The sequence below is a fragment of the Cyprinodon variegatus genome, unplaced genomic scaffold (genome assembly GCF_000732505.1).
Source record: "Cyprinodon variegatus isolate N-32 unplaced genomic scaffold, C_variegatus-1.0 Scaffold195, whole genome shotgun sequence".
NCBI lineage: Eukaryota > Metazoa > Chordata > Actinopteri > Cyprinodontiformes > Cyprinodontidae > Cyprinodon > Cyprinodon variegatus.
In genome coordinates, this window is record NW_015150648.1 from 724,741 (window position 1) to 738,317 (window position 13,577).

General features: G+C 37.3%; 1 protein-coding gene across 1 annotated transcript in view; it reads left to right on the forward strand.

Moving 5' to 3' along the window:
- Positions 1-13,577, forward strand: part of lyst (lysosomal trafficking regulator) — a 96,223-nt gene that overhangs the window by 20,384 nt on the left and 62,262 nt on the right. The window contains exons 3-4 of the mRNA XM_015379570.1: positions 1,732-1,823; positions 9,321-9,519. Of these exons, the coding sequence (XP_015235056.1) occupies positions 1,732-1,823; positions 9,321-9,519 (291 nt within the window). The remainder of the gene's footprint in view (positions 1-1,731; positions 1,824-9,320; positions 9,520-13,577) is intronic.

Genomic DNA, 13,577 nt, shown 5'->3' on the forward strand with positions numbered 1-13,577 from the left:
TAGGGTTTTATATGTGAGAAGGAGGATTTAAACTCTATTCTGGATATAACAGGAAGCCAACCAAGAGAAGCCAGGATAGGAGAGATATAGTATATATGATATAATAATATTTTTTAAAACTTTAAATCTTGTCTTAATGAAAAGTCTAATTCAAACAATTTTGAAATGAACTTCTTCAATCTAAATACCAGTTCTGAAAAAGGCAATCTAATCATGTGACTTCTAAATAGTTCGGTGTGTTTAATTCGTTATTTTGACAAATACTAACTATTTCCCCCTGCCTTAGTGTTGATTTTAAAGAAAATAAATATTATTGTCCAAATTTACTGTTCTGTTGCAAGATAAAAAAAAAAGTAGTTTTGCATCCAGTGAACATATTAAAGCACTCCTTCTTCCTTAAGGAACAACTTCTGCTATTGGTAAACAAATGAAAGTGAAAGTGAGTTCTGAATCCTCTTTCTGGAGAATACAGGGCAATTAAAGGCAGAATCGCACAACAAGGTTACAGACAGATCAGTTTATCAACTACTTTACAAAGCATCTCATCTAGTTTTATTAATGCTTAGTAATTATTTAGGCTTTTCTATTCTGAAAATAATGTATTATTCATTTTTATGAAAAAGATTTTTGTGGATTTCCCTTCTACTTAAAGTACATCACATATTTTGGATGGAAGACAGGAAGAATGTATAAACAAACAGTGGCTTACTCACTAAAAGTCTTTTTTTTTTTTTTTACCTTTTTGGTGCTTTTTTTAAAAGTTGTTTTGCAAGTTTGTCCTCTTTCAGAGCTGTTAGAGTCAACATTAAAGCCTGCAAGTTGCAGTTATGCTAAATCTGTTAAACTCTTTATTATCATGTCAGAATACGGCAGTGAGTCTGTGATGTAAGTGCATTAATTTTTAAAATATATTTTTATTAGCAGCCTGATACAAGAATGCCTGAAGTGGATGATGTAAACCTTTTTTATTTTACTCATCTTTTATGCAATCAAAGGTACGAGTTAGGATGAATGATTTCAACTTGTACCTTTGATTTTAAGGGTAAAAATTTAATTAAATTGTTCCTATTTTTTTTTTTTTTTTTTTTTTTTTGGTATGGTGCTTTAAAAATTGTTTCAAAGCTGTTGTGTTTTTATTGCGCCGGCACCATCTTACCAAATGGTTGTAAAGCTGTGTGGATTCTTCTCAGGCTTCCACCCAGACAGTCAGAGCAGCACATCAGTCAGGGATCAGCATCGCCTGAATGAATCCCATCAGCGGTGTCAGATTAGGAGAAGCCTAAAGAATACTCCTGTGTGTGTGAGTGTGTGTGAGTGTGGCGGGGGGTGATGTGAGGGACAGCAGCACGCTGGCTTAGTGGCTCGCACGGAGCCAGGCAGGTTTAACACACCACCCTCTGGAACCAGTAATGCTGTTAAATGGGGTCAGATGGCTAATTTCACCATTAATAAAGTTCCGGGTTCCTGCCAGCTGTGGTGAAAGGTTACTACTGCCTTGTTTTGTCTTCAGAGCTCAGGCTGATTGCATCTAATGTAAAGATTCTCAGTAGTCTGAATTTTTGACTTTCACTTTGTGGAAGGATAGTGCATAATATTTAACAGTCTAATTCACTGTTTGTCAACCTGAGAAAAGGAAATGTTCATTGGAGCACATCTCAGTTCCCCTTCGTCTTCGTATAACTACCGATTCGCATTGTTTATCTTATTTCTCGTTTGTGTGTCGATTCTCAGATCAGCCTTCAGAGTCTGGAGAATTTCCTCTGTCTCTTCCACTACGTGCAGCACCACCCCGATAGCGGCACCAAAGATGCACTAAAATTCTGGTAAGATCTCCTCACTATTTTGTCTTTTTAATTTGAAATATCCCAGGTGGTGATTGGTCATTTGAAGCTGATTTAGGGCTTTAAAGTCTAACGTCACATTGAAAAAAATAACCTTGATATCATTTAGTAAAAGTAGTTAGCAGATAGTTTAGCAAATAAAAATTAATGCTTGACAATATATTAAATGGAAATTCAATTTATGCCATATTTCAAAAGGCTTGCATTACCTTTTGATGGCTCTCTCTCAACACACACACATATCAATAAATAAAAATCAAGTGTTTTATATATTGCCCCTTACAAGAAATTCAATGAGGTACATCTGCTGGTGAAGACCTCAGTCATCCAGCTCATAGTCATTTCAAAAAAGTAAAAAAACAATCCCCTGGACTTTGTTTCCAAGTTTAAAGACGTTTCACTTCCCATCCAGGAAGCTTTTTAAATTCAAAATGGATGGGAAGCACAAAACCTTCAAACTTGGAAACCAAGTCCAGTGGATGTTTTTATTTATAGTTTGTAGTTTGTTATAAAAGGTTAGTAAACGGACATCATTCTAAAGACGACAGGCTTTAACTGGTAAATTATAGGAAGGATAAAGAATGAAATAATATTCCAAGCTGTGGACCTGTCGGTAAGAAGTGTCCACTGCCTCATCTTAAAATGGACGTATTATCTTAGAACAGCAAACTTACCAAGACATGACAACCCTCCTAAACAGACAGCCCAAGCAGGCAGAGCATTAATTAGAGAAGCAGTTGGTGTAAACTGTAGAGGAAGTGCAGAAATCGGCAGCGGTGGGAGAATCACTCTAGTACACAAGAAGGAAGCCCTGTTTTTAGTTCGACCTGTCAAGAAGTGTGGAAGAATATGCTTTGTTCAGATTAAATTCCAGAAATAAAGCTGCTGTCTACATGCAAATCAATGCATAACCTAGATAAGAGCCAGCAGATGCAGGCAAGCCTGAAAGAAAAGTGATTAGAGGCTCCAATAGACCTGAGATTTACCTTCCAATGTGACAACAACCTGCAACCGGAGCAACTGATTTAGAGCTTAGAGCGGAGCGTGTTTATGCTTTAAATGGCCCAGTCAAAGACCAAGCCTAAATCCAGTTGAGAATCTGTGGAAAGTTTATAAAACTGATGTACTGAACAACTAGACGGTATAAATGAATAGTGATGCATCCACAGCGAGGCAGCATTGCATCAGATGGGGATTTCACTCTGTGTTTGCAGACTCTAGTATTGTTTGCTCTAGAGCCAGATATACTGATTCTGTGAATAAACCTTGTTGTGACTGTAGCACTGGAGTCTCTGTTGACGGTGCATTGTTCACAGGAGTCCTCCCTCTATTAACCCGGCCTCTAAAGCAAAGAATGACAGATGAATGCAGCCTCTGATGGAAATGACTGGCCTGGAGATAAGAAGCTCAAAACAAGTGGTTGGAGGGGAAAAAAACTAAACATGAATTCTGCAGCTGTGTGGAAACAATTATCTCTTTACTTGGTTCTAATCGGTTTCTTGTGGCAGTGATGACAGGACTAACAAGCCAGAGCTGGAGAAGCAATCAGAAAGAATAGTGATTGTTATTCTGGTTCAACCCAAACTCTCTAATTTGGGAAAGAAAAATTTCCTTCCACAGCTGAGATTTAAAGCTAGCATCTAAAGAAAATACAGTAAACTAGTTTATTTGCGCTTGCCCTATTTTTATGAATGACTGTTTTATGGTTGTTTTTCCACTTCGGTACTTTTCACAGATAGCATACATGAGGCAGATATGTGAGCCATGTGTCTGATCTGGTCATGCTTTTGTAACCGGCCTCCGCGTTGTGTAATAATGCACCGTTCAATCACTCCAAGTCAGCCAATAAATGGCGTGTTTCTTCTGAAAAGAGTGAAACAAAACTGTTCAGCAGCAAATTAAAAACATCCAGCCCACATCAAGCCACCTTCCTCCATTGCAGTAATGAACAGTGTGTGCATCATTACATATTTAACATCAGATATTATTCAAAATAACCTCATTAAATACTTTAAATGAGGACGAAAGAGATAAAAAAGATTACAAAACACATCAAGAACAAACCCTCCACAACGAATATCCGACATGGATAAAAATGCGTTCATTGTGAAAACAAAACTAAATATCTGATATATAACAGAAAAAAAAAAGTCAACTGATTTTAAATTTTATTTCAGTTTAACATGGGGAGAATTCATGGGAGAATTCTCAGAATTCTGACTTTAATCCCAGAATTCTGACTTTTTTCTCAGAATTCTGACTTTTTTTTTTAGAATGAAGTCAGAATTCTGAGAAAAAAGTCAGAATTCTGAGATTAAAGTCAGAATTCTGAGATTAAAGTCAGAATTCTGATTTTTTTCCCATACTAAACTGAAATAAAATTAAAAAATCTGTGAACTTTTTTTTTTTCTTCCACTGACCCTAATCCTCTTCCGTAACAGACCAAAAAAGTTGTCAATAATAAAAAAAAAATTAAAAAGAAATAAGAACTTACCTGAAAAGAGTGAAACAAAACTGTTCAGCAGCAAATAAAAACATCCAGCCGACATCAGGCCACCTGCCCATGACAAAAGGAGCACATAAAAAAAAATAGAAATGCTGCCACAGTAAACCCTTTCACTCCATAAAAATCATTCCATGTTTAACTAAACAACTCACGAACACGTTAGCTTAAAAACAGCTAAACTTTTTTCCTTTTACATCAATTAAACAAAAAAAAAATTAACAAGACATCCATGAAAACTCACCTTCCTCCATTGCAGTAATGAACAGTGTGGGGAAGGAGGAAGCGATGTCACAGGTTATACCCGCAAAAGTAAAACTAAACTTTCCCCAAAACTATTATACAGATTATTGTTCTTTAAAGTAATAATTTCAAGGTAAAACCGAAATTGAATACATTAATAAAAATATAAGATGAAGGAATTTTGGTGGAATTAATTTTTTTCTTCCATGTTACACTTTGAGTAGGAAGTTGCTCACACTTGTGGAGATGACATGTGACTCTCACTGATGCTGAGTTTTGATAGTGAGCAGGAATTTATCTAGACGTCTGTTCGTGTCACCGAAGCTTAGGGCCATTAAATGGATCAATACTGATAGAGTTATGCTGATTGTCTTTCATATAATGTAGTTCAGGTAGAAGTTTGGATTTTTTTTTTTTTGACAAATATTGTTTTCATCTATAACATTAAAAGCAGATCTATCAAAATAAAATCTAGTCTGATTTTATTTTGATAGAGCTCCAAGTTGTGTCAGCTGGATTCCAACATGCATTTTAAACGGCTTCGTTTAAATCTTTGATCATAACTGTATATTAAAGTCATTCAAATCGATCTCTGTGGAAGTCATGCTCAGCTCTGAGATCTCCCTGAAGTTCCCTTCTTCACAGTTATTATAGGCTTAATTTTGCTCCTGATCTCATAAATCCTTTGCTTTCCCTTACTAGGCTGTTTGTTTGTTTTCTCCGCATTAACTTTTTTCTTAATTGCATGTAATGAAGCATCAGAATCTGTTTTATTTGGTAAACAGACGATTACAACAAGGAATCTGACTTTGCTTCCGCTTTCCTCACAATGAAGAGTTTTCTGGTTCAATATACAGTGAAGGAAAATAGAAATGTTTATCTTGATGCAAGCTTGGTGCAAATAAGCATGGTATCCATATGAGATCTTTGACATAAGTTCATCAAACGGACAGTCGCAGGGAAGTTAATAAAACTCTGTAGGGCAAACCTTGAGTAAAATTTGAACCAGGTGAGTCCAGGATCTGTGGGGTCTGCAGAAATGTTTGCTGCCCTCTTCCTGATCCCAGACCTGAACAAGTCCTGAATGGAGGGAAGGTCAGCCCTGATGAGTACAGTTTCTATTGGAGTACTTGATAATAAGAACATTTATTGTTGTAATGACTTGTAACGTAACAAACCTAGAGGCATAGTTTTATAAAAAGAGAATTTATTTCCACATCAATTTGAACAATGAAGGTTTAAATTCCAAATAGGGTGTTCACAACGAATGTGAGAGATTTACATTTTTATTTAAAAGAAAAAAAAGATGTAAATCCCTTTATTTATGGGGAATATATATATATATATATATTAAAAAGAATGAATTAGATTTTTATTTAAAAGAAAAAAAAGATGTAAATCCCTTTATTTATGGGGAAATTCCCTCTCTGCATTTGACCCATCCTCTGGTGCCCGGGGAGCATTGTGGGCTTAAGGGTTTTGCTCAGGAACCTCGAGGGGAGGCTGTAGGGATCGAACCGAGTTCTTGCAACATGGTATCCCTACTTAGAGGTGCGTTCAGGAGCAAACAAAGCACATCTTCTGGTGATGCAAACAGCCTAATTAGTAGGGGTGTAAATAATAATCGTTTTGTATCGATGCATCGACACGTCCGCAAGAGTATCGATTCCTGTTTTTTTTTTTTTTTTTTTTCCTCCGGTCTATTTTTATCCATTTACTCCTGGGCGTAATTGTCACTCCCGTGTTGCGGTGGCGCTAAACTCATTTTGCCCTCCTACCTCACTTCCTTAATCCAGGAGAACCCAAGAACCCTTTTTTTTGTTTGGAAATTTTTGAAATACACATTAAATGACCAGTATAAGTTCACTGAACACCAAAATATCAGTTTTTTCAATTTTAACCCTTTATTGACAAATTTAGGATTTGTGCCAAATTTGACCCTTTGGGCTTTAGACGTATCATTTCAAAGAATTACAAAAACAAACACTGTCTATGTAAACTATTTTATATTTAGGGAAAAACTCAAATAAACACACAACTACACTTAAAAATGTTTTTATTTTATTTTTTGTGTTAGAACTGGATTTCAAATATACAAACACTTTGGCCAATGGAAACCAGAACACAAGGCCAAAATTCGGACACCTGGTGCCCGGGGAGCAGCGTGGGGTTAAGAGTTTTGCTCAGGAACCTCGAGGGGAGGCTGTAGGGATCGAACTGGGTTGTTGCAACATGTTATCCCTACGTAGAGGTGCGTTCAGGAGCAAACAAAGCACATCTTCTGGTGATGAAACAGCGTAATTAGTAGGGGTGTAAATAATAATCGTTTTGTATCGATGCATCGACACGTCCGCAAGAGTATCGATTCCTGTTTTTTTTTTTTTTCCCTCCGGTCTATTTTTATCCATTTGCTCCTGGGCGCAATTCTCACTCCCGTGTTGCGGTGGCGCTAAACCCATTTTGCCCTCCTATCTCGCTTCCTTAAAGGGCTGGTTATACTCCTGCAGCAGTGTGTCGCAGTGAGCTGGACACAGACCTTTTTTATTTATGCCCAATATTGAAGCGTGGTCTGCGCTATACGCTGTGGGACTAGATACGGCCGAGGCAATGATGAAGTGGGGGACCAAAAAAAGTGGAGATCCAGGTGGAAAAAGGGTCCTAGCGTTCTCGTGCACCTCGCTCTTCTAGCTGGTCAAACTTCACGAGGTGCAGCAGAGTGTCTGCGGAGGGGGCGGGGACGTCGACACTCTGGAGCCGAGGTATTGCATTGCACTCATTGCACTGATTTTGTGCAGTATTTTTGATGCAAAGCCTTTCCGAATTATTATTTTTCAGTGAATAAGGTTTTATAGGCCTAGGTGGAGTACAACTTTTCTAATTCTGTTATTTGCTGTTGTGTCTCAAATAAAATGCATAACGATATTACAGCTTGCATTGATTTATTTCAATTTTGAAACATTGTCTAGCCTGTAAGGTAAAAGGAAAAAAAAAATGAACCAATTAGTCGAATCGTATCGTGGTGTATTCTTGAGTATCGAAAATAATCGAATCGTTGGGTCAGGAAATCGATACTGAATCAAATCGCCATGATGGATGTGATTTACACCCCTAGTAATTAGGGCAAAGTGAAAACCATGGTTGACAGGAAGCAAATTCACTGGAGTTCAACAATCTTGACTTCACTGTCAATTTGCATCACATCAACCAAGCAGGAACTGAATGCTGGCTGATGTAGGGTGATGGGAGCACAGCGGAGGGCGAAGCAAAGCTCTTTTTCAATCAAAATGGAAGATGAGGAAGAAAATGTTTTGAAATAATTGGGAATGAAGTAAGAAATGCTCTTAAAAGGTAAAAAGAGCAGTTGGTTAAATCCAGGTCCGCCGGTATGGTTTGAAACCGACAAGCAGGTAAACGCTCCTCCTATTCGATGAAGCACCGATGCGACTGGCTTGTTAACCGTGTTGGCCATGAAAATTATTGATGAGATGAAGCAACCAACCGTTTGAGAATAATGTAGAAAGCTTGGCTGGACTGGTTTTCAGTAGGAACACGGCGAAATGTTTGGCTGATGATTAAACAGTTTATCTGTCAAAAAAACACAACTCCAAAACCAAGGATTGTAACTTAAATGTTTGAACTGGTGGCTCTAAATCACCTGTGTATATTCATGCAAAGCTGACTCATAGAGTTTAGAGTAAGTGTTTTGTTGATTATATTCTAAGAGCATAAACCCAACTTTTGCACGGATGTAGATGCTGACTTAAAGTTGTAAAAGATGTACATCTTTTATCAGCCATGTGTGTGAGATGATATAAAAAATGCCTCAGCTATATATTTTTTAAAGAAATGTTTCAGTTATTAGTCCAATAATGGGTTCTTATGAATTATATTCTCTTAATATTCTATATTTGACGCTCCCAGTTGCTGCAGTGGAAAATAGGAAAGACCAAATCTATCAGTCGCCGACAGAGATCTTACACAGTGCGATGGGTGCCTGTCAATATCACCAAGACCAATCCCCTCGCCATGTGACATCACATGCTTTCATGTGATACGCTGATCTGCTGCGAATCTGGAAGGCCTCCATTTGAAATTCCAATTTAATGGAATTTGTGCAGCGGAACAGAGAAATCAGTCAGCAGTCATGTGAGGAAGTGTGCAGATCCAGCTAGCAGGACTGAGTCAAGTTGGGAGAATATATACAAGATGTGTAAAAGGAAACCCTTTGGCCCTGTAAAGATTGGTAAGATCATGCAATTTATATATGTGGACCTCGGCTTATTGATGCTTTTATTATTACAATCCTCTGGGTATTATTCTTGTTTTTTATGCCAAAAACGGTCTTAAAAAAGGCGGGATTATTGCCGTTATGTTCTTTGGTTTCTAATTGTTGCCCCATCGTCAGCCCCTGTGTTTGTCGACTTTGAAAGGGATTTGTCTGTATTTTGTTGAAAAGAGAACCTATTTAGAGGGACACGTGTTTGTTGCACACATGTCCATCAGCTTAGGGCCGCTCTGAACAACATGCTCAGGGGTAAATAAGTTGCCTTGTTTTCCTATATTTAAAAAAATATTTTCAGATTAATGTTTGACAGCAAGAAGGACAGTTTGATAGTATTTTTTTTTGTGTGTGCAAATTTTCATTTTAGAAAATCTCTTTGTCTTAAGAGACCTTAAAATTAGAGTTGGGCTGCAGTCTTTTTAAGCTGTGTTTTGTTTTTTTCTCCTTGCAGCTCAGACATGAGTGGAGCCAGTAACACACTGGCCAGGGAATTTCTGACTGATGTTCACCAGCTATGCAGTGCAGTGGCCCAGAGAGCTGAGGCACGGGATGAAGATGAGGAGGAGAGTCACATGGTGGCGCTGGGCGAGTACCTGGTCAGGGGACGGGGCTTCTTGTTGCTTAGCACCCTGGATGCTATCATTGATCAGGTAAGAAAAAGCTAAAAATAAGAATCTTTTAATGACAAATGAACTTAATTATTGTAACAGAACTTACAAAATTCAGTTTAATAATATTCCAAGTCTGAGCAAGTATGGAGTAAATAAAAATAAAGTCCATATATATATATATATATATATATATATATATATATCCTATCTATCTAGTTCAACGTATTCTGTGATATTAAAAAAATAGAAAACAAAAAAAGGCTTAAAGCAATAACAAAGGAAAGTAGACAGATTCCTAACCTTCTGGTGCATCTTTTCCTTTTTTGTAGTTGCATTTTTCTTTAAACACTATAAGATCATATTGTTTTACTCCTTTGTTGGTGTAGGAAACTATAAATCTATCATGATCTAATATATAAATTATTGAAAAATGCTGTTATTTGTCTGAAGCACCACATGATTTTTTTTTTCCCTCAAGTTTTTACTATGTCAGTATTTAAAATTTCTGGTAAAAAATTTAAAAATCTAGAGTCTTGTAAAGGGAATAATGTTAAAACTAAAAGGATGTCTGTGCAGCTTGTCTAAGATATGACCATCTATTCTTTTTTTGTTGTTGTTATTTTAGCTTTTATCAGTCGGCCTCAGCAGATGGCCGCTCACACTGAGCCTGGTTCTGCTGGAAGTTTCTTCCTGTTAAAAGGAAGTTTTTCCTCTCCACTGTCGCTACAAGCATGCTTAGTGTGAGGGATTGCTTTCAGGTCAATGAGTCGATGCAATCAGCTGGATTTCCTTAGATAAAAAAACTTTGAACCACTCTGACTCTGAGATGACGTGTTGTGAATTGGCAATATATAAATAAACTGAATTGAATAATCTTCGTTCCATTAGCACTGAATGTTAGCTGCTTGCAGTGTCAGGTTTTGTTTTGCATGTTTAAGTAATAAAATGTAATACAAGTACGAAAAAAGATGGCAAAATGCAAGTTTCTACCAATGGTTTCTCCCAGAAAAGGAAATACAATAAGAATCTTGAAAGCACCAAACATGCATAGGTAAAGGATTAAAACAGGTGTTGACAACATGAAAATAAAACAATAAAAGCACCAAACAGTTGCAATGTTTGATGCTGTAAAGTTTTATGAACAAACACATTCTTCCTGTAGAGTAGATCGTGGGTTTTCACAAGAGCAAATGCTTAAACTTCACTGACTGATAGGGTTGGGAATTGAAAAGATTTTCACGATTCCGATTCCCTTTTCGATTCTATGAAACGATTCGATTCTTTATCGATTCTTTTTTCGATTCCAATTTGGGGAAAAAAGGAGAACAAACAGTTTGATTATCAGCATCAACTTTGTTTACTTAACTATTGTTGCACAATCTTACAAACTCAACAAGATCAAGATGTCCACAGGAAATGTGAAACTGGAGTAACATCTGTGTTTAAATGAAAAATGAATACAAGAACAAACTTAAATAACCAACAATGTCTAATAACAAATGATGGGATAATAACCTATTTTAAATAACAAAAAATACTAATTATAAAACAGTAGTAGGGAAAATTAACAGTTCTTTTGCAGAAAGATGAGCATATCTGCTTTTTCTGGAAGGATACAGGATCTTTCAGCGCTTAAGGTGTCTCCAGCCGTGGAGAACACCCTCTCAGATGGGGTGGAGGAAGCCTGCACACAGAGGTAGTTTTCAGCCAGTCCAGATAGCAAGGGCAGCGTATCTTGCTTGTTCCACCACCACAGAGCTATCCCTGCAGGGGATGGAGGGCAAGCTTTTACAGAGCTGGATTTCCTGATCTACCCTCTGGGCTAAGGAAAGACGGGGCTTTGATTCACAAAGTGACCGCAGCTCGTTGTCTTCCTCCTCGAATAGTTCTTCCAACTTGCGTAACTTGCGTAACTTACGTAACTTGCGTAACTTACGTAAAAACGTGACGTAAGTCGTGCTCCCCAGAGCCGACGCTCTAGGCTCTGGTGCTGCGGGAATCGAAAAAAGAATCGTTCAGCAAGCTGCCAAACAATGCCATGGAATCGGAAAATACGGAACCGGTTCTGAACAGGAACCGGTTTTCGATTCCCATCCCTACTGACTGAACCTGAAGTTTTAAACTCCCTTCACTTACCTGCTGCACCTGCAGTCAGATTGTTTCTATCTCACGTTAAACTAAGATGTATAGCAAGGATATTATTTGTTTGTTTAAAGGACGAACCTATATGTTTGTGAACCGTTCACGCAGCAGAATGCATGTTTTCTTTGTGTAAAATGATAGGAAATGCCTCACAGAAGGAGGTATTGTTTGTGCCATCAATTAGCACCAGGCTCAGGCAGCCCCTTGTTTTGTCTGTTAAAATCATTGCTGTCTGCACGCTTCACTACGAGTGTTCTGGGAAAGATTTTGAATCGTAGTCAGAACGTTTAAACTTGTTTTTATTGTCTTTGAGAGCATTGGGCTTCTTCATAGAGTTTTAAATAATGGGACCCATGAGCCTTACTATGGTGCTCACTTTGTTGAAAGCGTTTCCAGCTGCTGAGCCCAGATGGCATCTATAAAACCTGATGTTTAAACAATATCATTTATTTCTTAGAACAGCAGCTCCAGAGAAACTACAGAACTGATATAAAGGGACATCCAGATTAAACAGCAACTGAGTTGAGGTAACATAAGAACAGTAGAGTGATGATATATCAAACCTAAGGATATCCTGCAGGATAATGTAAAGCAAATAATATGATATTACCCTCTATTAGTTTTACAAAAGCCGTCATTTCATTCAGAGACGTCTATTTAAATGAAACGTGTGGTGGCAAGTTCTGATAACTTCATGCATCTGTCCTGCGTGGCATTTTCCCTGTCTTACACTCGATCATCGTAGTTTTTGCATTTAGTCAACACATTTAAGGCATGCATGTGCAAATTGTCATCACAAGCTCTGGCTGTGTGCGTCAGCTGCATCCTGCATGAGACCAAGCCTCACAAAGCAATCAGGGTCACTTTGTAATAAGGATGTGTGGCTAATACTTGGATTCAAAGAAAATGTTTCATGAGTTTTATTTGTTCTTCTGCAGTGCTTATAGCCTTTACTATGGATCTCTTGTAGTAGATCAGATGCTTTGTATTGTAAAGGTGACATGGCTGCCTGTTGAGGTCATATTCAAAGTCATGTGTCAAGTGTTTTATTGCAGTTAAAAATCCGTAAAATTTGCAGATGACCAATTAGAGCCAGCAATGTATCACGATACAGGATTCAAATCTGTTATTAATCGCTTTGTCACACAAGGAAAAAACAAAAAAACTAAGATGAAAACTGATATTTTAGGGAAGCACGAATCAAGGAAGCAATGTTATTAGACGTCACACTTGAGCCAAGCAAGCTGCGACCAACAAGAAATAAACACTGAAGAAATAATCAATAATCAGATCCAAATGAGGAGCAGAGAGGAAACTTTAATTAAATGCTTCCAATGGAGTCATCAAATTGACAACCATTAATATTAAAATAGTTTATCTGATCCGTTGGCTGGTGGCTTTTATTGAGGATAAAATTGAAAATAAGCACTGCTCTGGTATCTGGTTATTTTCATGTCGGCTTTGAGATTTTCTAACTTTTTGTCTCTCCATGTTTTAACAATATTGTTCAACATTGATAGCGATGAGCAACAAAAATTGACTTGGAGAAAAAAAAGCTTTAACATGCCTGTAATTTCATTATGAAGCCATTTTCTTTTATGTGTTCTTTGTCTATTGGTGTTAACCAATGATAGCCATGATATTCGCTTCCCTCACAGCAAATGCATTGCTTCCAGAGGTTGGTGATGAGCAATAGGAAAGTGGTTCAGTGTTGCATTTAAGACCATAGGAAAAAAAAAACGCCAACAGATAAAATGCAGATGGGAAATGTTACCTCAGTAATTCCAGTTAGATGCTCAGAATATTGTCGTTTTATAGGATACATTCAATATATCAGTAGTTTTAATTAAGTTCAAGTAAGAAAAGTCTTGTATCAAACAGACACTGTCGATGAACTCAGCAGATTTTCTTTTTTATTTCAAGGACATTTATACAGTAAATAAAATTAACTTATT